This window comes from Anguilla rostrata, chromosome 13 (genome assembly GCF_018555375.3).
Source record: "Anguilla rostrata isolate EN2019 chromosome 13, ASM1855537v3, whole genome shotgun sequence".
Lineage (NCBI taxonomy): Eukaryota > Metazoa > Chordata > Actinopteri > Anguilliformes > Anguillidae > Anguilla > Anguilla rostrata.
The window spans coordinates 4,485,799-4,512,541 of record NC_057945.1 but is presented as its reverse complement, the minus strand read 5'-3'; the positions used below and the strand labels follow the sequence as shown (position 1 = coordinate 4,512,541).

Below are 26,743 nucleotides of genomic sequence, written 5' to 3'. Positions count from 1 at the left end.
TGTATGAGCTGTGTTTCTGCTCTGGGGGTGTGTATGAGCTGTGTTTCTGCTCTGGGGGGTGTTATGAGCTGTGTTTCTGCTCTGGGGGGGTTGTATGAGCTGTGTTTCTGCTCTGGGGGGTGTGTATGAGCTGTGTTTCTGCTCTGGGGTTGATGTGTTTGCTGAGTGTGACTGTGTTCTGCTCTGGGGTGTGTATGAGCTGTGTTTCTGCTCTGGGGGGTGTATGAGCTGTGTTTCTGCTCTGGGGGGTGTATGAGCTGTGTTTCTGCTCTGGGGGAGGAGTCTGTATGAGCTGTGTTTCTGCTCTGGGGTGTGTGTATGAGCTGTGTTTCTGCTCTGGGGGGTGTGTATGAGCTGTGTTTCTGCTCTGGGGGGTGTGTATGAGCTGTGTTTCTGCTCTGGGGGAGGAGTCTGTATGAGCTGTGTTTCTGCTCTGGGGGTGTGTATGAGCTGTGTTTCTGCTCTGGAGGAGGTGTCTGTATGAGCTGTGTTTCTGCTCTGGGGGGTGTATGAGCTGTGTTTCTGCTCTGGGGGTGTGTATGAGCTGTGTTTCTGCTCTGGAGGAGGTGTCTGTATGAGCTGTGTTTCTGCTCTGGGGTGTGTATGAGCTGTGTTTCTGCTCTGGAGGAGGTGTCTGTATGAGCTGTGTTTCTGCTCTGGGGGTGTATGAGCTGTGTTTCTGCTCTGGGGGGTGTATGAGCTGTGTTTCTACTCTGGGGTGTGTGTGTGAGCTGTGTTTCTGCTCTGGGGTGTGTATGAGCTGTGTTTCTGCTCTGGGGGGGTGTGTATGAGCTGTGTTTCTGCTCTGGGGGAGGAGACTGTATGAGCTGTGTTTCTGCTCTGGGGGGTGTGTATGAGCTGTGTTTCTGCTCTGGGGTGTGTGTATGAGCTGTGTTTCTGCTCTGGCTGGGGGGGGGGGGGGGGGTCACACGCACGTGGTGACGATGGCTCGGTCCTTCCTTTGGCTCTCGGCGCCCGGCTTCTCCTTCTGGACCGCCCCCTTCTTGGGCTCCGCCTTCTTCAGCTTCTTGTTTCTGGCGGTGCTGATCGTCTGCGCACAGTGCTTGGGCAGCAGCTGCTCAGAGGTGCAGAAAGCAGTTAGGCCCCCTACACAGAGCAGTTAGGCCCCTACCCAGTACAGTTAGGCCCCCCTACACAGAGCAGTTAGGCCCCTACCCAGTACTGCTAGGGCCCTACACAGAGCAGTTAGGCCCCTACCCAGTACAGTTAGGGCCCCTAAACAGTACAGTTAGGGCCTCTACACAGTACCGTTTGACCCCCTACACAGTACAGTTAGGCCCCTAAACAGTACAGTTAGGGCCTCTACACAGTACAGTTAGGCCCCTAAACAGTACAGGTAGGCCCCCCACACAGTACAGTTAGGCCCCTAAACAGTACAGTTAGGGCCTCTACACAGTACAGTTAGGCCCCCTACACAGTACAGTTAGGGCCTCTACACAGTACAGTTGGGCCCCTACACAGTACAGTTAGGCCCCCTACACAATACAGTTAAGGCCCTAAACAATACAGTTAGGGCCCCTACGCAGTAGCTTTTGGCCCCCTACACAGTACAGTTAGGCCCCTAAACAGTACAGCTAGGGCCCCTACACAGTTCCATTTAAGGCCCCTACACGGTACAGTTAGGCCCCCCACACAGTACAGTTAGGGCCCCTACACAGTGCAGTTACCCGCCCCCCCCCACACACACACACACAGGACAGTTAGGGCCCCCACCCAGCACAGTTAGGGCCCCCCACACAGTACAGTTAGGGCCCCTACACAGTATATTTAGAGAGAGGATTCTCCCTTTCATCTGACACAGCTTCCTGTGTTAGAGCATGCTAATGAATGGAGCTCCTGCTGCTGCTGGTTTGTGTTGTAGCTTCTTATAGCTGATCAGCACTTTTTTGCACCGTGTGTCTTTCTCACACCTCAGTGATAAGGTGACAGGGAGCGTATTTAAATTAGAGACCAGGGATGCAATTCTCTGGATTTTCCCTCATTAATCAGGAATTTTCACATTCACATTACAAGTGTATAACCAGAGGCAGAGGACACACACACACACACACACACGTACACACAGACACACACGGACACACACATCTCATTGTGCTGCAAATTAGTAGAATCAGGTGTGCCAGATTGGAGTGAAAACCTATAGGATGGTAGATCTCCAAGAGCAGGGTTGGGCAGCCCTGCTCTAGCTGTTCGCTGAGGTGTGCTTTCTTGGGGTTGAAGTGTTAACCTACTGGATGGTAGATATCCAGGAACAGGTTTGGGTAGCCCTGCTCTAGCTGTTGAATGAGGTCAGCTTTGTTAGGATTAGAGTGTAAATCTACAGGATGGTAGATCTCCAGAAGCAGGTTTGGGTACCCCTGCTCTAACTGTTGAATGAGGTGTGCTTTGATAGGGTTGTAGTGAAAACCTACAGGACAGTAGATCTCCAGGAGCAGGTTTGGGTAGCCCTGCTCTAGCTGTTGAGTGAGGTGTGCTTTTGGTTAGAGTGTTGGTGGTAGTCAGAAAACCCCAACGAGTGAGTGTGCTTAGCATCTCGAAGGAACAGGGTTGGGCAGCCCTGCTCTAGCTGTTGAGTGAGGTGTGCTTTGTTACAGTTGGAGTGAAACCTACAGGGTGGTAGATCTCCAGGAACAGGGTCTTGGGGCTCAGCTCCTGCTCTAGCTGTTGAGTGAGGTGTGCTTTGTGTTAGGTTGGAGTTGAAACCCTTACAGGATGGTGAGAACTACTGAGGAGTCAGGTTTGGGTAGCCCTGCTCTAGCTGTTGAGTGAGGTGTGCTTTGTTAGGGTTGGAGTGAAACCCTATAGGATGGTAGAACTCCTGGGACAGGGTTGGGCAGCCCTGCTCTAGCTGTTGAGTGAGGTGTGCTTTGTTAGGATTAGAGTGTAAACCTATAGGATGGTAGAACTCCTGGGACAGGGCGGGCAACCCTTCTGCGGACTGATTAAACTGAAAAAAGTTGCATTGCAGCCACACCTGGTCGTTCAGGTTGCACTGTTCAGCACAAATCTCCAAGACAACATTGCAGGTCTGCCGGGCGATCTCCTCCAGGAACCCCACGCACAGCCGCAGGCTCCTCTGCTCATTGGCTGGCACCTAGATCCGCAGCCAATCAGAGGAAGGCGTCAGGAGAAAGTGAAAACGAGACCAACGCCAAACCAAAATTGCACAGCAGGAGAGCAGACTGAAGTCCCTGTCCTCGAGGGCCGAGAACTGCTGATTTTCCACCCTCCCTTTGCCCGGGAGTCAGGTGTGAAGACAGTCTGGCCAATCAGTAGCACTAATTACCCGGGAGAAAAGAAAACCAGGGCTGGATTTGGATTCGAGGGCCAGAGTTGATGATCCCTACTTTAAGTGTTACTGTGTGAAGACTAAATAGGCCACATAAAAATGACAGTTATTAAATTACCCCTGGTACATACAAAAAATAGTTACATCCATTGTGTTACAGGTCACATTGACCGATCAGTGTAAATCTGTTCAACACAGTCAAATAATACTAAAAAAGGTGTTTGAAAAAGCCATTCAAAAAGGACAAAAATATATTTAATAACAGTTCATTGAACACATTTCCTTTCAAAGAAATAGTCAGATTTTGATAAAACTGTTAGACCGGCGTGAAGCAGCCATTTTCAGTTATGAAACGTATTTTTTTGTGTTTCATAAAGGTGAGAATAAAGCACTCTTGACCCAGACTGACCCACAACACCGTCTCTGTATACACAGAGCGCACAGACACTCTCTACAGTCCAGCTGTGGCTGAGAACACTCCATATAAGGTCATCCCCTGAAGGAGAGGAAGGAGTAATATTTCACTTCAAGAGAAGTTTTCCAATATTTCAGGTTCATTAAAAACTGAAATGGGTGCAATTGACCCACAGTATGACGGGAAGGCTAAATGACTGTTTCCATGACAACCGGTTATGAGTTGGTTGAGCAGATCCGCTTCATCTGTAATTTATCGACTAAAAAGTTGAATCTTGGAGGCTACAGCAGCTGTGAGCAGTCATTCTAAAACTTGCTCTTTCAAACTGAACAAAGTTTATCCTGTAAACTGGCTCACTGGCTGATGAGTTAATTTTAGCCAGCTTGAAGAGCTGAACACAGTGCTTCCCAACGAGGGCGAAGTTCAGCACGTCTTAGGATAACATCAGTCCTGCCTCGAAAGCCAGCTGCTGCCACTTAAAATTCAGTCATACAAATCTGCCATATGTGCTTACTACAGCATTACGGATACTCTAAATCTCCCTTATGTGCTTACTACAACATTACGGATACTCTAAATCTCCCTTATGTGCTTACTACAACATTACAGATACTCTAAATCTGCCTTATGTGCTTACTACAACATTACAGATACTCTAAATCTCCCTTATGTGCTTACTGCAGCATTACGGATACTCTAAATCTCCCTTATGTGCTTACTACAACATTACAGATACTCTAAATCTCCCTTATGTGCTTAATACAACATTACAGATACTCTAAATCTCCCTTATGTGCTTACTACAGCATTACAGATACTCTAAATCTCCTTTATGTGCTTACTACAACGTTACAGATACTCTAAATCTGCCTTATGTACTTACTACAACATTACAGATACTCTAAATCTCCCTTATGTGCTTACTACAACATTACAGATACTCTAACTCTCCCTTATGTGCTTACTACAACATTACAGATACTCTAAATCTCCTTTATGTGCTTACTACAACATTACAGATACTCTAAATCTTCTTTATGTGCTTACTACAACATTACAGGTACTCTAAATCTGCCTCCTTATGTCCTTACTACAGCATTACAGATACTGTAAGAGATACTCTAATACACATACTCACCAAACTGTGCCACTAACCAAAATGTACAACTAAAGGAAAGGTATTTGTTGTGAATTTCAAAATTGTTATTTTTTGAAATGGCGTGTGCTTTGCAAGTATTTCACAGGTGGCCTCAAGGCTTAAAGTCCTGTTACTCAAATCACGGCCCTGGAGGTCCGAGCGCTGCTGGTTTTCCACCCTCCCTTTATCAGGGACTCAGGTGTGAACGCGGTCTGGCCAATCGGTAGCACTAATTGTTCAGTTAATTAGCTGGGGGGAAAAGAAAACCAGGGACAGATTTGGATTTGAGGTCCAGATTTGAATGTCCATGGCTTAAAGCATTTCAAATAAGTCTTTGACCCGGGTCTTGGAACTGCATTCATAAAATGCCTGAAAGGAGGAGCACTGATCTGAGATCAGCTGTCCCCTGTCCACAGGCTAACATTAGCCACCATAAGCTAAAAGTCTGCACTGATCCTGGATCTGCTGGTGCTCTGTGCTTCGCTATGAACACAGCCCTGGTTGACTGCGCATGCATGAGCTGTGTGTGGTACTCTGCGCTGAGTCTGAGGGCCAGACAGAGGCTGTGTGCTGCTCACTACTGACCTCTTCTGGGTACATGGGGTGAGCACAGTCAAATTCAATAAATCAAATTTTTTTTGTATAGTGTATTTTACAGCAGTTGTCACAATATGCTTTACAGACAACCCTGGCCTAAACCCACACAGGAGCAAGCCTAAGGCAACAGTGGCAAGGAAAAACTCCCTGTGGCAGATGGGAAGAAACCTTGGAAGGAACCAGGCTCAAGGGGGAAACCCATCCTCCTCTGGTCGGCTCAGGGTGCTGACTGGTGACCAACATGTCAGTGGGAGAAGTGTGTGCTGCTCACTACTGACCTCTTCTGGGCACATGGGTTGAGCACTGTGAGAGAAGTGTGTGCTGCTCACTACTGACCTCTTCTGGGCACATGGGGTGAGCACAGTGAGAGAAGTGTGTGCAGACCAGGGGGAAGGCGATAAGGTAGCGCTGCATGATCGCATCTTCACTGCTGAGGGAGAACATCTTCTCAAAGGAGCGGGGGTAGAAACTGCACGGGGGGGTGGGAGAAGGAGGAAGAGGAGGAGGGGGAGGGGGAGGGAGAGGGGGAGGAGGGTGGAACAGGCTCATCAGTCAAAAGCTGGACCTCTCAGTGAGGGTGTGTTACTCTGCGGTACATTCATAGGTTCCAAACTCCGCCCTAACTCCGCCTCTAATGGTAGGTCAGATCAGGTATTCCCAAAATGACCAAACCCCCGTGACCCACTGAGAGCATGCAGTTTCTGTGAACCCACTCCATTTAAAACGTAGCACACACAAATTTGGAATTTAATCTTTCTTTTTTTTTTTGGAGATGTGTTACCTAATACATAGATTGTTGAATTGTTTATACTGTCTAGACTGTTTATATTTATTGTGTTGTGTGTGATGACTGAATAAAAAATACTACTACTACTACTACTACTACTACTACTACTACTATTACTACTTATTTCCACATTGACAGTAGCCAGTACAAACCATGTGACTGGGTCAGTGTTTAATCCGACTGGTGTGTGCTGTTTGGGAGCCCCTGGGTTCGACTGCATATTGCAGGAGTTCACTATAAGACCTCACCATGACGGCAAATACAGGAAGTGACATCAGAGTGAAACCAGCGAATAGTCATTTCAGTCATGACTCATCGTGGAATCCAGCTGAGAAGTTAGGGTGAGGTGCCTGTGCCTCTTGGCCACAGTAAACCCAGTGAGATTAGCCCAAACCCCGCCCCTGGCAGCTCACACACACTGACCACAGCGTGGAGAGGTCGGACGTTTCCTGGAGAAGCTCGCCCATGCTGTCCATCATCTTGGTGTGAAACTCGGTCATGTTCATGATCTTGGCCAGGTCTGGGTAGTCTTTGAGTGGCAGAGGGGCCTTGAAGACGCTGGTGTAAGCCTGCAGCAAAGGAGCATGGGAGTGTAGAGTCTGCTTAGACGCGGCTTAGCAATGACTGCGTTTATATAACTCTTTCTCCAAAAACTATGCGCCACAAAGCGCTTTACATTAATGTCTCTCATTCACACACACTCGCACACCAACAGCAAAGGCAGCTATGCAATTAGGGGTTTGGTGTCTTGCTCAGGGACACTTTGATACGTTTTTTTTTTACCCAAAAACTCCCACAATTCCCACATGACTACTCTACTTCCTACCTCTCCTCCAAATGCAGCAACTCTTTGCAGTACACCAACTGAGGAACTACAATTCCCAAGACTCTTACAGGCACTCAGCAGACGCTCTTATCCAGAGAGACTTGCTCCGCTTATGCATTTTTATACAGCTCTTTAGCAGTGAGAGTGAGGGTGAGGCATAGTGTGCACACACACAGACGCTACCTGCAGTCGTAGCCAGTCCAGTCTGAGAGCCCTGAAGTCAAACTCCTCTCCGGCTTCCACTGTAGAGACACACACACATGCAAGCATACAGACACACACACACAGGTATGTTAGAGGTAGAGGCATTTCTTGTACAGGCACCAATCACAGGTGGAGACAGTCTCCCCTCACCTTGTTTTACTGTCAGTGCAGACAGGGAGGAGACGAATGATGTCATCAGTATGGACTCCTCCTCTGGGCACACGTTCATGTTCTACAAACAACACAGCATTTAGCAGGCAACAAGACATTCGCCCCATTGGGGCTACTCTTTACCAGCAGCCAGTAGTGCTCTCTGAACACTGCTTTTAAAAAAGGGGAATACAAATACGAATATGGCATTTGTATTCGGCACCATGCCTATGGTCTTCTGTGCACAAGTCAAGTCGGTTCCTTTTAAAAATATTCACAGCTATTACATATTATTGCATCAGTGGTTGCGAGGTTGGGGCTCTGACACTGCGGACATGATACTTTTGAATAATAGCTGCAATAATAAAATAGTAAAATGATTTTCCTCCTCAGTGATCAAAGTTGCCTGGAGTAGAGCACTGGTGGGCTGCATGACACAAAATCCTTCAGGGAAAACACGCCTCAGAAAAACAAAAAACCATAAGAAGTGTGACACCAAAGAAAAAGGCAGAGGCACTTTGTCTCCAGGTGAAAAAAACAGATACAGAGCCTTTATTGAATGGGCTGTCTTTAGTGGTTCAGTGATAGAGGGGCAGGGGGGCAGTACCTGTATTGAGTGGTTCAGTGGTAGAGGGGCAGTACCTGTATTGAGTGGTTCAGTGGTAGAGGGGCAGTACCTGTATTGAGTGGTTCAGTGATAGAGGGGCAGTACCTGTATTGAGTGGTTCAGTGATAGAGGGGCAGGGGGGCAGTACCTGTATTGAGTGGTTCAGTGGTAGAGGGGCAGTACCTGTATTGAGTGGCTTGGTGATAGAGGGGGAGGGGGGCACTACCTGTATTGAGTGGTTCAGTGATAGAGGGGCAGTACCTGTATTGAGTGGTTCAGTGATAGAGGGGCAGTACCTGTATTGAGTGGTTCAGTGGTAGAGGGGCAGTACCTGTATTGAGTGGTTCAGTGATAGAGGGGCAGTACCTGTATTGAGTGGTTCAGTGATAGAGGGGCAGTACCTGTATTGAGTGGTTCAGTGGTAGAGGGGCAGGGGGCAGTACCTGTATTGAGTGGTTCAGTGGTAGAGGGGCAGGGGGGTAGTACCTGTATTGAGTGGTTTGGTGATAGAGGGGCAGGGGGCAGTACCTGTATTGAGTGGTTTGGTGATAGAGGGGCAGGGGGCAGTACCTGTATTGAGTGGTTCAGTGGTAGAGGGGCAGGGGGGCAGTACCTGTATTGAGTGGTTCAGTGATAGAGGGGCAGGGGGGCAGTACCTGTATTGAGTGGTTCAGTGGTAGAGGGGCAGGGGGGCAGTACCTGTATTGAGTGGTTCAGTGGTAGAGGGGCAGTACCTGTATTGAGTGGTTTAGTGTTAGAGGGGCAGTACCAGTATTGAGTGGTTCAGTGATAGAGGGGCAGTACCTGTGTTGAGTGGTTCAGTGATAGAGGGGCAGTACCTGTATTGAGTGGTTCAGTGATAGAGGGGCAGGGGGGCAGTACCTGTATTGTGTGATTTAGTGATAGAAGGGCAGTACCTGTATTGTGTCGTTGAGTGCCAGAGCATCAAACTGCGCCAGGTACTGCAGATGGTAGCGCTGTACCACTCGGCTGTGCTTCGAAATCAGGTCCTTCAGCTTCTCCATGTAGAATAGCAGCTCCGCAATCTGCCTGCAGCAGCACAACCCAACACCACATACAGAGTCAGCACAACCCAACACCATATTCTGAGTCAACACAGCCCAGCACCACTTACAGCACAACCCAACACCACGTACAGAGTCAGCACAACCCAACACCACATACAGCACAACCCAGCACCACATACTGAGTTAGCACAGCCCAGCACCACTTACAGCACAACCCAACACCACATACAGAGTCAGCACAACCCAGCACCACTTACAGCACAACCCAACACCACATACAGAGTCAGCACAACCCAACACCACATACAGAGTCAGTACAGCCCAGCACCACTTACAGCACAGCCCAGCACCACATACATTACAGGCATTTGGCAGACGCTCTTATCACAACCCAACACCACATACAGCACAACCCAACACCACATACAGAGTCAGTACAGCCCAGCACCACTTACAGCACAGCCCAGCACCACATACTGAGTCAGCACAGCTCAACTCCACTTACAGCACAACCCAGCACCACATACTGAGTCAGCACAGCCCAACTCCACTTACAGCACAGCCCAGCACCACTTACAGCACAACCCAGCACCACATACTGAGTCAGCACAGGCCAGCACCACTTGCAGCACAACCCAGCACCACATACTGAGTCAGCACAGCCCAACTCCACTTACAGCACAACCCAGCACCACATACAGAGTTAGCACAGCCCAGCACACACTCTGAGTTAGCACAGCCCAGCACCACTTACGCACAACCCAACACACATACTGAGTCAGCACAGCCAACTCCACTACAGCACAACCCGACCACATACTGAGTCAGCACAGTTACAACTCCAACTTACAGCACAACCCAGCACCACATGCGAAGCAGATAGAGCCCAACTCCACGGTACAGCACAGCCCAGCACAGTACAGCAAACCCAGACACCACATATGATCAGACAGCCCAGCACCACTTGCAGCACAACCCAGCACCACATACTGAGTTAGCACAGCCCAACACCACTTACAGCACAGCCCAGCACCACATACAGAGTTAGCACAGCCCAGCACCACATACTGAGTTAGCACAGCCCAACACCACTTACAGCACAGCCCAGCACCACATACAGAGTTAGCACAACCCAGCACCACATACTGAGTTAGCACAGCCCAACACCACTTACAGCACAGCCCAGCACCACATACAGAGTTAGCACAGCCCAGCACCACATACTGAGTTAGCACAGCCCAGCACCACTTACAGCACAACCCAGCACCACATACTGAGTCAGCACAGCCCAGCACCACTTGCAGCACAACCCAGCACCACATACTGAGTTAGCACAGCCCAACACCACTTACAGCACAGCCCAGCACCACATACAGAGTTAGCACAGCCCAACACCACCTGCAACACAGCCCAGCACCACATACAGAGTTAGCACAGCCCAACACCACCTGCAACGCAGCCCAGCACCACTTACTGGAAGTGACCATTTGAGATGTAAACGTAAAGGGGAACATGTACGCATGACCGTGTGTAACTCACGAGTCCACATAGTCCTCTGGGGTCTTGGTCTTCGGGACATTTTCATAGTGTCGCAGCATCCAGAGCACCTCGTCACGGGAGAAGGACAGAGCCATGAAGACAAACAAGGCCTGAGAGAGAGAGAGAAAGAGAGAGGAGGGGAGAAAGAGAGAAGTAGGGAGGGAGATATGGGTGGGGGGTGAGTGAGAGAGAATGGTAAGGACATTTCAACAGAGCAGAAGCTAATTATTAGTATTAATCTCATTAGTTTCCCTTGTACTGTTAATGACAGATGTCTTTCATCTATGTATATGGGTGACAAAGCAGTCAGTAAAATGTTCAGTGTTAAATAAATTAGTATATATAGTCCCTATTGTTAGCGTAGAATAAATGCTGGACATTTTACTATGTATGGACAGGGAATGAGAAATTTCCTGCTGGTGATGTGAAAAGGTGAATGATGGGAGGGTGAATGGTGAGAGGATGAATGGTAGAATGGTAAATGGTGAAAGGGTGAATTGTGTAAGGGTGTATGGTGAAAGGGTGAATGGTGAGATGGTGAATTGTGGGAGGGTGAATGGTGTAAGGGTGAATAGTGGGAGGGTAAATGGTAGGAGGGTGAATGCTGTAACAGTGAATTGTGGGAGGTTGAATGGTGTAAGGGTATATGGTGGGAGGGAGAATGGTAGGAGGGTGAATGATGGGAGGGTAAATGGTGTAAGGGTGAATGCTGTCACAGTGAATGGTGGGAGGGTGAATAGTGGAGAGGGGAATGGTAAATTGGAGCACACATTGAATAACACACACCTTGGGCCCCAGCAGGCCCGGTTCATCCTCCAGCACTTTGGACAGCTCTTTCAGCGCCCCCCGCAGGTAGAGTCTTCTCTCTCTGTGCAAAGCTCCACTTCAGTCCACACACACACACACACAGACATATACACACGCACACACACACACACATGCACACACACAGACACACACGCATGCACGCACACGCATGCACATACACACACACACACACGGAAATGGGAGTACAGTTTTGAGAGGCCAGATTTAGTCATTGAAATTCCCGTCGTTGACAGTGCAGAAATGTTAATGTAACTTCTTTTTGCCTACGTGAAGGATTTGAATTTGATTTGCATAGATGTTTCGCATCGTCCCGCACACCCACCAGTTTGCGATGGCGTGCTCCCTGCTCTCTTTGATGTCCGCTATTCGCTTGTTGTACCTGTTGGGAGAACACAGCCGCCCTGTGGGGTTAACGAGGGCGGTCGGGCAGAGCGCGGAGGCCCCTCACACACGCACGACACAGACGAGTGTCTGCGATCGCTAAGAGCAAAGATACGGTCTGCTTAAAGAGCGAACCCTTCTGTGCCGTCTGTGAACAGCGCAACGCCACTTTCCCCCGACTCTCGGCGTCCTACATTTCCATTACATTTAGTCGTTCAAAGCCAAGACAAGGAAGACCCATCTCTACGGCACCATGTTTGTTCTTCCACTTCCAAAATTGGCTGTTCCACTCCACAGATGAGTTATTCTGCATTCGGTGTGACGCCCAGATTATCTAGTACAGCAGTCACAGTGACAGCAGCACTGCATTAATCCCAATCTGAGATTCTGCTTTCAGCGTGAGGACCAGATTATCTACAGCAGTCACAGTGACAACAGCACTGCATTAATCCCAATCTGAGATTCTGCTTTCAGCATGAGGACCAGATTATCTACATCGGCTCCAGTGACAGCAGCACTGCATTAATCCCAATCTGAGATTCTGCTTTCAGCGTGAGGACCAGATTATCTACAGTGGCCCCAGTGACAACAGCACTGCATTAATCCCAATCTGAGATTCTGCACTTCACTCTGTCCCTGAAGACTGATGACACATTTCCTCCAGAGCTGTAGGTCCCTGTTTGTTCCAGCCACTGTCAGATCCCCAGCACATCATAGAGATTCTCTCCATGCACACATGGCTGCAGCACCAGTTCCTACTCCTCAGACGTTCTTCAGGAAGGGAAGTTACAGTGTGTAAGACTAGTGCCCTGTAAACTAATAGGATCTATCCATTTTTAGCCAGTGTATTGTCAGAGGTCAATATTTGAGCGGACTTGAAATGGCAGATCAAAAGAGGTCACCATTCATCAGAACCTGGGTTGCCCACTGCTGACTATTAGCAAAACACATGTGTGGAAGTAAAGCAGACCTCACATCAGAGAGTAACCCTGGTCACAATCATAGTGTTGCGAGGTCATGTGACTAGCTGGGTGGCTAGCGTAGCGCTGACTGCGGACGGACGGACGGACGAACGGACAGACGCACCCTTTGATACTGTCGAAGCAGTCCTCAGTGACCTTGTGTATGTTGAGCAGCTCATCCCGGATCAGCGTGATGTACAGGCCGCTGCGTAGACCCATCTTCCACAGGTCCTGAGAGGCCTGGTTTGTGTTCAGGCTGCTGTGGCACAGCAGGAACCCGACTGTGTGGGGGAGAGAAACGCTATAAACTACAAAACACATCTGTAAAACTACAATCAAAATGGCAGATGTGTGCACTGCTTAGCAGGAGGCAGAGAGATATGAACCATGCTGAAAAGATGTGAGAAACCCATTTTAGATATGAAATACATAATTTTGAGTGTGCATTTCAATTACATGACAGTTCTTTCTTTATTTGTAATGTCAGTGCTGTCACCCATTGTTTAATGTAATGCTTTCATGCACCATCTTTGGCACTCAAATATACATATCATATGTACAAATATACATGCTATCTTATCTATTCAATGCATTTATTTTAACCCAAAAACTAAATTCAGGCCAATGCAATTTGCATTCACACTGTTTCAAACAGCCTCCAACTGCTTCAGATGGCCTCAAATTGCTTCAGACTGACTCACACTGCTTCAGACAGCCTCCAACTGCTTCAAACTGTCTCAGACTGCATCACGCCTCCTCCAACTGCTTCATACCACTTCAAACTGCCTCAGACTGCTTCAGACAGCCTCCAACTGCTTCAAACTGTCTCAGACTGCTTCACGCCTCCTCCAACTGCTTCATACCACTTCAAACTGCCTCAGACTGCTTCGAATTGCTTCAAACGGCTTCAGACTGCTTCAAACGGCCAACGACTGCTTTAGACCAACTATAAATGCTCCAGACTTCTTCAAACCAGCTGCTCAGAATGGCTCAAATAGGAAAAGCAGAGCAGTGTTCCAGCCTGTGCTGGTGTTGTGCACCGGGGGGTGAGGGGGTTTATACTCACTGATGATCCAGCGCTCCATGACCTCCATGGCGAGGTACTCACATGGCATCTGTGGGGGGGGGGGGGGGGGGAGACACAGACGGGGCATGTCAGGCTGCTCTAAAGGCTCATGATGGAGAGGAGCGCCATGGAGCTCAGGAATGGCTTCAGGACCTGATCTGAGAATACCACTGCCTTACGCTCAGACCACCCCCCCCCCTCTCCAATTCATTAATCACAACAAGCAGGGTCGTCTCAGGTTGGGTTAGAGGCAGGGCATGTTCAGGGTGGGGAAGGAGAGGGGGTGGTTGACGGGGGCAGGTTTAGGGTGGGGCGGGAGAGGGGTGGTTGAGGGGGCAGGTTTATGGTGGTTCAGGAGAGGGGGTGGTTACGGGGCAGATTTAGGGCGAGGCGGGGAGGGGGTGGTTGTGGGGGCAGGTTTAGGGTGGGGGGGGGGGGAGTGTGGGGGCGGGGTGGTTGGGGGGCAGGTGTAGGGTGGGGCGGGAGAGGGGTGGTTGAGGCGGGCAGGTTTAGGGTGGGGCGGGAGAGGGGGTGGTTGAGGGGGGCAGATTTAGGGTGGGGCGGGGGAGGGGTGGTTGAGGGGGCAGGTGTAGGGTGGGGCGGGAGAGGGGGTGGTTGAGGGGGCATGTTTAGGGTGGGCGGGAGAGGGGGTGGTTGCAGGGGGCAGGTTTAGAGTGGGGTAGGAGAGGGGGTGTTTAAGGGGGGACAGGTTTAGAGTGGGGTAGGTTTATGGTGGTTCAGGAGAGGGGGTGGTTGAGGGGGGCAGGTTTAGGGCGGGGCAGGGGAGGGGGTGGTTGAGGGGGCAGGTTTAGGGTGGGGCGGGAGAGGGGTGGTTGAGGGGGGCAGATTTAGGGTGGGGCGGGGGAGGGGGTGGTTGAGGGGGCAGGTTTAGGGCGGTGCAGGGGAGGGGGTGGTTGCGCGGGGCAGGTTTAGGGCGGGGCAGGGAGGGGGTGGTTGAGGGGGGCAGGTCTAGGGTGGGGCAGGAGAGGGGTGGTTACGGGGGCAGATTTAGGGCGAGGCGGGGGAGGGGTGGTTGTGGGGGGCAGGTGTAGGGTGGGGCGGGAGAGGGGGTGGTTGAGGCGGGCAGGTTTAGGGTGGGGCGGGAGAGGGGGTGGTTGTGGGGGCAGATTTAGGGTGGGGCGGGGGAGGGGGTGGTTGAGGGGGCAGGTTTAGGGCGGTGCAGGGGAGGGGTGGTTGCGCGGGGCAGGTTTAGGGCGGGGCAGGGGAGGGGGTGGTTGAGGGGGCAGGTTTAGGGCGGGGGAGGGAGGGGGTGGTTGAGGGGGCAGGTTTAGGGTGGGGGGGGAGGGGGTGGTTGTGGGGGGCAGATTTAGGGTGGAGCGGGGGAGGGGGTGGTTGAGGGGGCAGGTCTAGGGCGGGGCGGGAGGGGGGTGGTTGCGCGGGGCAGGTTTAGGGTGGGGCAGGGGGTGGTTGAGGGGTGCAGGTTTAGGTTCGGGCGGGAGGGGGGGGTGGTTGTGGGGGGCAGGTTTAGGGTGGGAGAGGGGGTGGTTGAGGGGGGCAGGTCTAGTGCGGGGCAGGGGAGGGGGTGGTTGCGGGGGGCAGGTTTAGGGTGGGCGGGAGAGGGGATGGTTGTGGGGGGCAGGTTTAGGGCGGGCGGGAGAGGGGGTGGTTGAGGGGGGCAGGTTTAGGGTAGGGCGGGAGAGGGGGTGGTTGCGGGGGGCAGGTTTAGGGTGGGGGCGGGAGAGGGGGTGGTTGAAGGGGGCAGGTTTAGGGCGGGGGAGGGGAGGGGGTGGTTGAGGGGGCAGGTTTAGGGCGGGGGAGGGGAGGGGGTGGTTGAGGGGGGCAGGTTTAGGGTGGGGCGGGGGAGGGGGTGGTTGCGGGGGGCAGGTTTAGGGCGGGCGGGGGAGGGGGTGGTTGCGGGGGGCAGGTTTAGGGTGGGGCGGGGGAGGGGGTGGTTGCGGGGGGCAGGTTTAGGGTGGGGCGGGACAGGGGGTGGTTGCGGGGTACGCACGGTGTCACAGCAGGCCGGGCTCAGCATGGCGGCCGGGGCGCTGAGGAGGCTCAGCATCTGGGCGCTGCGCCACTGATCCGCCGGGAGGTTCCTGCGCGGGTACACCATCTGCAGCGACAACAAGGACTCCGTCACCGCCTGGGGAGAGAGAGAGACTGTCAGTACACCAGCACTGCAGAAAGAGAGAGAGACTGTCAGTACACCAGCTGCAGCGACAACAGCACCTCCGTCACCGACTGCAGAGAGAGAGACTGTCAGTACACCCACACTGCAGAGAGAGAGAGACTGTCAGTACACCCACACTGCAGAGAGAGAGACTGTCAGTACATCAGCTGCAGAGAGAGAGAGACTGTCAGTACACCAACACTGCAGAGAGAGAGAGACTGTCAGTACACCCACACTGCAGAGAGAGAGAGACTGTCAGTACACCCACACTGCAGAGAGAGAGAGACTGTCAGTACACCCACACTGCAGAGAGAGAGACTGTCAGTACATCAGCTGCAGAGAGAGAGAGACTGTCAGTACACCAACACTGCAGAGAGAGAGAGACTGTCAGTACACCCACACTGCAGAGAGAGAGAGACTGTCAGTACACCCACACTGCAGAGAGAGAGAGACTGTCAGTACATCAGCTGCAGCGACAACGAGGACTCCGTCACCGACTGCAGAGAGAGAGAGATATAAAAATACAAAAAAGATCAATCAAATTTTGGAAGCACCTAAAACAAAGTGACCCCCACTCACATCAATGCAAAGCCCTGCAATACCAAGAGTTGAGCAAAGCAAACAATCCCCTCACTCAGCTGGTCCTGAGCCTTAGTTCCCCACATACACCTCACCTGCTCACGATCAGAACAAATCTACAAACATAATTAGAATAAACCAAATTGCAACACAGCTGAAACGCAATTATATAACCTACTGGAAACAAAATCGCAAAGTAACATGAAATGTTATTTGGCCCTAAAAAGACAGTATGCTGTAGCGAACTACCTGACCACAGTTACTGACAAAAAAACTGAGAATCACCTTGACGAGGTACAGACCACCACTTAGCTATAGAAACTGGCAGGCACAGAAAATCATGTTGCCAGAAGAAAAAAGATTGTGTCAACAATGCAAAGGCAACCAAATTGAAACAGAAAAACACTTCCATGGAATGCACCAAATTTGACCAAATTCACCAAAAATTCTACCAAAAAATGATCCAGAAATGTCCCCAATTCAATGATATACCCAATGACGATAGATTACCCTACCTATTAGGAGAAGAGAAAGGTTGCTGCATACTAGTAGCACAATTTGTGTTCTCTTTCCATGCTCTGAGGGACAATGTGTGACCACCGCACAAATTTACACATAGCATACACACGTACAAGCAGACACATTCAAGAGGGCCCACATCACCCCGCTGCTGAAGAAGCCCACACTAGACCCCTCCGTCATCCAGAACTACCGCCCGGTATCTCTCCTTCCTTTTTTATACAGAACGCTTGAACGAGCTGCATCTAACCAACTCTCTGCTTTCTTCTCTCAGAATAACCTGCTCGACCCCCACCAGTCCGGCTTCAGGCCAGGCCACTCGACAGAGACTGCACTCCCCTCTGTACTCCCCATAGAATTTAACATGGTTTACTGTATATGACTGTAGAATCAAACATGTTTCATATGACTATATGACCCCCCTCCCCCCCCCCAAGCTCAGCCTACCTTGGTGTGAGGGCCAAACTCCTCCAGCAGCTTCTTCCAGGGCTGCTCGTACTCCATCAGCATCTGCCCCAGTCGGGGGTAGGCCGGGTCACTGCAGAAGCAGCACGAGGTCACGGGTCAACACAGGAGAAACTCTACAGTACGTCACAGTACATTACAGTGCATTACAGTACATTACTCTACACTGCATGGTATATTACTGTGTATTACAGTACATTTCTCTACACTGCATGGTATATTACTGTGTATTACAGTACATTTCTCTACACTGCATGGTATATTACAGTGTATTACAGTACATTACTCTACACTGCATGGTATATTACAGTGTATTACAGTACATTACTCTACACTGTATGGTACATTACAGTGCATTACAGTACATTACTCTACACTGCATGGTATATTACAGTGCATTACAGTACATTACTCTACACTGCATGGTATATTACAGTGCATTACAGTACATTACTCTACACTGCATGGTACATTACAGTGCATTACAGTACATTACTCTACACTGCATGGTATATTACAGTGTATTACAGTACATTACTCTACACTGCATGGTATATTACAGTGTATTACAGTACATTACTCTACACTGCATGGTACATTACAGTGTATTACAGTACATTACTCTACACTGCATGGTATATTACAGTGTATTACAGTACATTACTCTACACTGCATGGTATATTACAGTGTATTACAGTACATTACTCTACACTGCATGGTATATTACAGTGTATTACAGTACATTACTCTACACTGCATGGTATATTACTGTGTATTACAGTACATTACTCTACACTGCATGGTATATTACAGTGTATTACAGTACATTACTCTACACTGCATGGTATATTACAGTGTATTACAGTACATTACTCTACACTGCATGGTATATTACAGTGCATTACAGTACATTACGCTACACTGCATGGTATATTACAGTGTATTACAGTACATTACTCTACACTGCATGGTATATTACAGTGTATTACAGTACATTACTCTACACTGCATGGTATATTACAGTGCATTACAGTACATTACTCTACACTGCATGGTATATTACAGTGCATTACAGTACATTACTCTACACTGCATGGTATATTACAGTGTATTACAGTACATTACTCTACACTGCATGGTACATTACAGTGCATTACAGTACATTACTCTACACTGCATGGTATATTACAGTGTATTACAGTACATTACTCTACACTGCATGGTACATTACAGTGTATTACAGTACATTACTCTACACTGCATGGTATATTACAGTGTATTACAGTACATTACTCTACACTGCATGGTATATTACAGTGTATTACAGTACATCACTTTACACTGCATGGTATATTACAGTGTATTACCTTATGGTACATTACATGCGTTACATTGCGATACGTAACAGTATGTTAACTATTATTGTATTTTAACTAGCTGGCTGGCTGTGTTCACCTGTATGTAACATCAGTAGCCTAAAGCCGTTATATTATATCACACAAATGTATGTGTGATACCGTATGTGTGAAACACTGTGTGTGTGTGTGTGTGGGTGAGAGAGATGTGATACTGTGTGTGTGTGTGTGTGTGTGTGCATGCGAGAGAGAGGCAATTATGTAGCTACCTGCCACAGCTTAGTCTACAATAATTATTAGTTTATGTATTTGCGTGTATTTGTTATGATTAGTTGTTTACAATACATGACATTGCACTGTGGATATATATATATATATATATATATATATATATATATATATATATATATATACATACACTTTCTTATGCCTTTGAGTAAAGCTTTGGCAACACATATTGTAATGTGTCATACCGATAAAGCATTTTGAATTGAACTGAAGTGAGACAGAGATACAGAGAGAGAAAGAGAGAGCGAGAGAGAGAGAGAGTGTGTGCATGTCAACACATCATTCCTTTAAATGAGATGTCAGGAGGCAGGTTATTTGAAATGGCTGTGTATGAAATGTCACTGTGCTGCCTCAGTTCATTTCCTGGAAGGGAAACGCTTTGTGTTCCAGCCAATTACATCAAAGGTCAAGGGTCAGGTCTGTGCAATCATGAGCAGCGATTTCTGAAAAGCGGGCCTTTAGAGAGATGAGCTGTCATTGTCTTCACGTTTTTCTGTCAAAGTACCAGTCAGAATGTGTTTTTTGGTGATGGAGTTAACAGGACTACATTATTCACAGGTACTGTAGGTGGCACGGGGGGGCCTCTTATTGTCCCCCCTCTGGGGGAATCTGCTTTGGTCTCGAAGGAATACGCCTTTACCTGGAGCCGTTGGACATCTCGTGAGCGCAGTTGTACATGCCCACCAGAGCCTTCTTGTCGTCGATACGGGACAGCATCACGATGACTGAGGTGTAGGTCACGATCAGGTCCAGGTATCTCTTGGTGAAGCCGAAGTTCACCGTCTGCAACGTCAGAGAGAATGAACTGCCATTTCAGTAACCAGCTCACAGTGTTGCCAAAACTGGGTCAAACACATTGCATTCCATTACAATCACTTAGCAGACACGCTATGGGGGGCGACATAGCTCAGGAGGTGAGTGCGGTTGTCTGGCAGTCGGAGGGTTGCCGGATCGATCCCCTGCCCTGGGCGTGTCGAAGTGCCCCTGAGCAAGACACCTAACCCCTAATTGCTCTGGTGAACGAGAAGCATCAATTGTAAAGAGCTTTGGATAAAAGTGCTATATAAATGCAGTCCATTTACCATTTACCATTTACTCTTATCCAGGCTCCATACAGAGGCCCATGCTTGTAGATCCCTGATTGTTTCCAAAGAAACAAGCTCCTAATTAAAAGCTGGCCATTTACATTTTATCCATTTGGGCATTTGACCCTCTTATCCAGAGCAACTTACACATCTGTCATTCCCTCACATGCAGCCCATTCACACAGCTGGATACAGTGTGTGTGTGTGTGTGTGTGTGTGTACTAAAGTGATTCACGTTAAGCACCTTGCTCAAGGACACAACTGCAGTGCTCTACCTGGGAATGGGCCCTGTAATGTCAGTTACAAGCCCAGTTTCCTAACTGACACTCTACATGGCCATCATAGCTGTGAGATCTATAAGGGGTCTGTGATTGGACAGCACAGTTTCCTAACTGACACTCTACACGGCCACCATAGCTGTAAGGTCTATGAGGGGTCTGTGATTGGACAGCCCAGTTTCCTAACGGACACTCTGCATGGCCACCATAGCTGTAAGGTCTATAAGGGGCCTGTGATTGGACAGCCCAGTTTCCTAACGGACACTCTGCACATCCATCTATGAGGGGTCTGTGATTGGACAGCCACATTCTGTATAATCTCTTTATTGTGACTGTCTTCTGCCAGAGAAGATTGTGTTCATGTTGTAGTCTGTATTCCCGGTCACTTGTCTCCCCAGTACTGTCTCTGTGTCTGTGTTCCCTGAGCTGCTTCACTCCCCTGTACTTGTGTGATTTCACTATTCGGGTGGTTCCGGGTTTTCGTGGTTTCCCCCCTTCTTTCCAGTCTCGCTTTACTTACTTCCTGCTTATTTCTAGTTTTACTAATTTCTACTAATCCCTACTAATTTATAGATTGTAAAGTACTAACCTCACTAATATACTAGCATGTGAATATTACTAATGGACTAACACACACTAGTTTTGGGTTTTTGATAGTTTAGATCACTATACTAATACATTAACCAGTCTCCCCTTTTCCATGCTGCGCTGTAGCTCCGCCCCTTTTCTTTCTAGCCTGCTCTAACGCTGAGTTCTGCAATTGCCTGCACCTGTCTCTTGCTCTGACTGCACCTCTCTCTCTCTGCACGTGTTTTACCTGCTTCACCCAGGCCGTCTATTATCATTGTTGTCTATGTGATTCCAGTCCGCGTTTTGTCAGTCCCCTGTCATTGAATTAGTTTTCCTAATGTTCTTCACCTGGATGTTGTTTGTTACTCCTCCCTCACTCACTTAACCCCTCCTTGATTGTTATCTTCCCCAGTGTAAAAATGTCAGTCTTTTCCACCTGTTCAGCGTCAGAACGTTGATCGAATTCATTGTGCCGATTATTAGTAAGCCTTTGTCTATCGAGATTCCTGCGACACCCCTTTGTACGACTTCGAGTTTGCCTGCCCCTTTTGGTTTTGTTTGCTTCTGGTTTGACCCTTCGCTTTGCCTTGACTTCTCTTTTGCCTGTCCTTTTGTACCTTCGCCACTCTGATCTCCTGGTTTTTGACTTTTCGCCTGTTTTTTCACTATTCTTTTGGAAACTCGATTCGGCACCGTACTCTCTCTGATTACCTATCTTCGAACCTCGGACTGAATAAAGACAACGTTTTTTGGATTTCCCTGGTCTGCGTGTGGGTCCTTACACAGAACATCACAGTTCATCCAAATGACCCTCCCCCAAATCCCAGCATTCCATCTGAAGAGGTAAGAAGTGACCTATTGGCGTGACCTATAGACCTATACACAACATTTCAAATGTAGATTCATTCTGTGATGTTGTACTGTTGCAGCCAATAATTAAAAATGAAAAATAAAAATTAACATTCCTCTGAAAGGACCATTTTTTCCTGACCATCCGTGAGAATACGTGTCAGTAACCTTCGGGAATTTGACTGGTGTGTGAAAATGGTGGTTAAAGTATTTGAAATGAAGTTGGATCACATTTTAGATTCCCCTGTAAAGGGGGGGGGGGCGGTGCAGTTTTCCGTACTCACTATATTGAAGAAGCACTGGCAGGCGTCGATGGTGTTGAGAAGCTCGTACACGTGGTCCTGGGGGAAGATTCAGAAAGAGGATCAATGGAGGATCAGTTTCAGCTTTACAGAAGAAAGAAATGGAAATGCCATTGAACCTGAAGGGGATTTTAATCAATAGCTTCAGCCCAAGCTGAGTAAACCGTGAAAGGGAGCTGTTGAAGAGACCTGTGCTGTTCTGTACTGACCCTGACCTTCAGCGTACCGTGCAGTCTAGCCCGGGCTGCAAATTACTGAAGAGACAAAAGACGGCGCTCGAGTTGCGTCTCATCATATCGCCCTCCTGCTGTGTCATATCGGCTGTGATCTGAGAGTCTGGAGCTGCTTCACAGACAGGGCCCTTTATTACCGTGGGCTTGAGGGGGATTACACCGCGCCCGCAGTCACTGCCCTCTTATCCCAGTGTTCTGGGAGCCTGTCGGTACTAAAGCACCGCCCTGCCGGAGCGGGCCAATCCCGCCGCAGCGCCGCGGATTCTGCTCCCGACTGAAGCCGAGCAGGTGTCCCCGCTTGATTAGAGCTCGGACGGCGGTACCGGCATCCCAGCCACAGTAAAGCCACGAGGCCCCGGCGATGGGGACGCTGTGCTGCAGGAGGCGTGGTTCATTCAGATGAGACGTTAAGCCACGGTGCTGGCTAATCATGGTTATTAAAGATCTCATGAAACTTATCAGGCAGAAGGGGGGACAGAAGACGGGGTTCATGTATGCAGAGTAACAAACCTGTCTATCTCATCATCTCCTTCAGTCTAACTACCCCAGTAATAACCCCCCCACCGCCCCACCCCCGCCCACCTCACCCACCTCACCTCAGCTGACCTGAGCTGAGTGTTCTGGTGCAAAATGGCTACTGTGTACCACCCCGGTGGGGGCTACACTGTGACGGTGTTGAGTTACCCCCCACCCCCCACCCATAAAACACGCCCATCCAACAGCTCACACAGGGGCAGGAGTGAGAGAGAGTAAATAATCAGCACACCGCAGTCACTGCTCCTAAATCACTGGTGAGCCTCGATGCCGACAAAGCTTTGTAATGTCACAGCACATCCCCCCCCCCCCCCCCCCCCCCGGCCATGTGCCCAAACCCATCCCCACCCCCCCATGCCTCCACACCAGCTTCTGTAGAGCTGAAGTTGTTCTGACTGAGGCAGCTCTCTTACCCTGAACTCCATCACATCCAGGAAGGAGTGGTAGAAGCTGCTCAGGCCACACAGCACCTCCGACTTCTGCTTCTGGACGTTGTTCAGGTGATTCTGCAAGTGGAGACCACAGGAAATCAGAGTAGGGAGGGGTAGCCTTTCAGACGTGTTTTATATGTGAGTTTCAAATGCATTTTATATGTGATACAGGTTATTCCCCGATTTCACCACACAAATCATACATTCAAATTCAATTCCAATTCAAGTAACTTCACTTTTCTGTCCGAAAGTTATTTCAGGGCAGATGCTGTGACATAAGCACTGTGAAAGAACTTTCTTGATGGAAAAGTAAACACAGATTTGCAGGAAGTGCAGTAGACTAAAAAAGGTCAGGAAGTGCCTGACAGCTGAAATCAATGACATGAACATTAAAAACAACCTAGAAATAAAACTGCAGACCTCAGTGCCGCCTGCAAAGCTATGAATGCCTCCGCTATTTTTTATTGAGCTTTATAGATATATAGATTATGTGGAAGGTGTATTTTGTGACGCGTATTTTAGCTGAGTGGCGTGTTGGCAGGGCGTAAGCGTGCATTCTGGGAAGAGGCATGCCGCGCGGCTGGATGGCGGAAGGTTCTAGAAAGGCGCTGGGGAACCTAAGCGGGTAACTCACGCTGCTGCCCCTGAAGTCGATGTTAGGGAACTTCTTGTTGATGTGTTTGATGGCCGGTTCCATGGCCTTTTCCGCCAGAAAGGAGGGGCGGAGTTTGGGGTCTGTGCACACCTGGGAAAGAGAAAGGAGGGGCGGAGTTTAGGGTCTGTGCACACCGGGGAAAGAGGTTCATCTCAGTCAAATTACATTTTTAAAACAGAAACCTTTCCACACGCAATTCCTCAACAGATTTCAGGATATATTCATCTATTCCATTGACAAAATAACTAGTCAAAACCTGTTAATTTATTTTATCTTTTAAAATTCATATCAGTATAGCTGGCCCTGTCTGAGGTATATCTTTCTCTTTGTTCTGTGTCTGTTTTTATGCCTTTGATTTTCTTCATTTGTCTGTTTAATTCAAGCAAAATAGCTTTGATTTTTGTAATGTACACCTACAGTATACTGTATTATTCTGCTGTATCAAATCATTTTCAGCACAAACAGGTGCAACAATAGATTGATGGTGATGTGATGCACTATGGGATTTAGAGTTTAATAGACTAAGTTTTTGAGAAGAGGTCTCCATCTTGTGTGAGCTCTTAAGTGGAGAATTTGTCATTAGATGTTGCTGGACAGGATGACAGGAACATTTGCGGTAGCATGGCTGAGTTTGTGGCTTTACACCATACCTGTGAGATTTAACTCCAGGTTAAATATTAATCTGCTGTACAGTATGTGTCTAAGAAATGTGGTAGAAACTTTGTCAATTTAACAGCCTGGCCTAATATTGCTATTTTCCAAAAAAGTTCCAGTTTTGATATGTATGAGAAACGTATGCGTCTGAGATCAAACATTTTTGGTTGGCATTTGTCTCAGGCGGCATCTGACACTCGCAGATTTTGGATTTATGGAAATAGTAATAATAAGAACGGCTGGACTGCGCATAATAACTTCCTGCTTTCTGTTCAGACACACCCACGTCAATGATGTCATGCTTTCTAAAAAAAGGAAAATGACTTGATAAATTCCTATTTCATCGCAATGACAAGCGGATATAGCTATTTTATGCGTACCGTTTCAAACAGTTTTGACACATGAGGTGAGATCGGACTAAACAGGAGTTTAGGGCTTTATTTTAATAAGGGGGTGTGAGTGTTTTGCGCTTTTCTGCACAGTTTTGGGCTGCGCATCCGTTAGCTTGTCCAGACCGGATTAAACGGGAGTTTAGGGCTTTATTTTGATAAGGGGACGCGAGTGTTTCGTGCTTCGCTGCGCAGTTTTGGGCTAACTGCTGTTAGCTCGCTCTGCTGTCTGCCGTGTTTGAAACACTGAGCTCTGGCCCACTTCCTGTGTGAACTTCCTCTTTCGATGCGCTAAGAGCAGAGCTAAGGAAGGAGGCGAGGAGCCCTCCATAGCACCAGAAACGCCACCGCTGTCGCTAAACGCTAAAGCCCTCGTCCTCTGTCTCTCGTCACGGCGGTCCTGTGTGGAATAGTCTTTATAGACTGAGGGTGTCAGGCCGCGTGAGAGAGAACGCTTCCTTCTGCGTGTTGCTGAAAACGGATGTTTCTCTCCCAGTCGTCCGCCAGCCCGTGAGGGGTCTACATGTCGAAATAGCCGTAGCATGTTGTGGGTCTGCAGCGTCTGAGCCAGGTTTGCAGAACAAGAACACGTCTCCTGCAAACATTTCGCTGAAGCTTCACGCAAGCTGGCGTGGAAAAGGTGCTTCTCAGCGCCGCATGAGACTCGGAGGGCATCTTGCTTAACGGAGAAGAACAGTTTTAACGTGACCGTGCGTCTGAGCTCTGTCAGACAGCGCTGGGGGATGTCTGCTGAGGAACTGAGGCCCCAGTCTGTTTCCCTCGGTTACGCCACAGTCTAACGCCAGCGGAACCCCCAGAACTGAGCACCCGAGTGTGATCTTAACAGCGGTGCTGCAACCCCCCCCCCCCCTTCACAGCGGTGCTGGACCCCCTGGCCCTGAGCATACGGGGTACGGAGATAAGGGTTTATCTGTCCCCTCAGAGCCCCCTCCGATTTCCCCTCACCGGAGGAAGACGGAGCTGGCCGTCGCCCCGAGCGACGGGGCCGGCCAATCGCTCACCTTCTTGATGTAGCTCATGCGCAGCAGGACCCCCGCGCCCCGCTCGTTGAGGATGGTCAGCTTCTCGGCCAGCTTGTGCTGGTAGGTGCTGGGCCTGGACATGGTGAGGCTCTGGCTTCGACGCTCTCCCCGAATCTGACCCCGTCAAACGCCGCTCTGCGCCGCACCCTGTGCCAGGAAGAGGGCGGAGCCGGCGAGGGGGCGGGGCGGGGCCAGCGTGAGGAGGAGGAGGAGGAGGAGGGCCAGGGGAAGTGAGCGGGGCGGGCGGTTTTGGGGGCCGCTCCAGCTGTGCTCACACCTGTTCAGCAGGTCAGCAGGTCAGTAGAAGGACAGGAGGAAGCCACAGAGCAGAGTTACTCTGTGGTGCAAGAGGCTGACGCGCTGACACACAGGCCCGGACTTCCTGCTTCTCTCTCTCCCTCTCTCTCTCTCTCTCTCTCCTTCCCTCTCTGTCTCTCTCTCTGTCTCTGTCACACACTCATGCTTTCTCTCTCTCTCTCTCTCTCTGTTTCTCTCTCTCTCTCTCTCTCTAACTTTCTAACTCTCTCAATTCAGTTCAATT

At 49.3% G+C, this 26,743-nt stretch overlaps 1 protein-coding gene across 1 annotated transcript in view; it reads right to left on the bottom strand.

Annotated features, from left to right (window-relative positions):
- nckap1l (NCK associated protein 1 like) overlaps window positions 1-26,401 on the bottom strand; it is a 44,269-nt gene extending 17,868 nt beyond the window's left edge. The window contains exons 1-19 of the mRNA XM_064304749.1: window positions 26,182-26,401; window positions 24,096-24,206; window positions 23,444-23,536; window positions 22,246-22,302; window positions 19,820-19,962; window positions 17,518-17,608; window positions 15,808-15,945; window positions 13,839-13,887; window positions 12,897-13,053; window positions 11,752-11,808; window positions 11,388-11,484; window positions 10,602-10,711; window positions 8,952-9,084; window positions 7,428-7,509; window positions 7,257-7,315; window positions 6,671-6,816; window positions 5,797-5,929; window positions 2,996-3,115; window positions 936-1,075 (exon numbers count right to left, since the gene is read on the bottom strand). Coding sequence (XP_064160819.1) covers window positions 936-1,075; window positions 2,996-3,115; window positions 5,797-5,929; window positions 6,671-6,816; window positions 7,257-7,315; window positions 7,428-7,509; window positions 8,952-9,084; window positions 10,602-10,711; window positions 11,388-11,484; window positions 11,752-11,808; window positions 12,897-13,053; window positions 13,839-13,887; window positions 15,808-15,945; window positions 17,518-17,608; window positions 19,820-19,962; window positions 22,246-22,302; window positions 23,444-23,536; window positions 24,096-24,206; window positions 26,182-26,283 — 2,018 coding nt within the window. The 5' untranslated portion in view covers window positions 26,284-26,401. The remainder of the gene's footprint in view (window positions 1-935; window positions 1,076-2,995; window positions 3,116-5,796; window positions 5,930-6,670; window positions 6,817-7,256; window positions 7,316-7,427; window positions 7,510-8,951; window positions 9,085-10,601; window positions 10,712-11,387; window positions 11,485-11,751; window positions 11,809-12,896; window positions 13,054-13,838; window positions 13,888-15,807; window positions 15,946-17,517; window positions 17,609-19,819; window positions 19,963-22,245; window positions 22,303-23,443; window positions 23,537-24,095; window positions 24,207-26,181) is intronic.
- Between the last annotated feature and the right edge of the window lie 342 nt (window positions 26,402-26,743).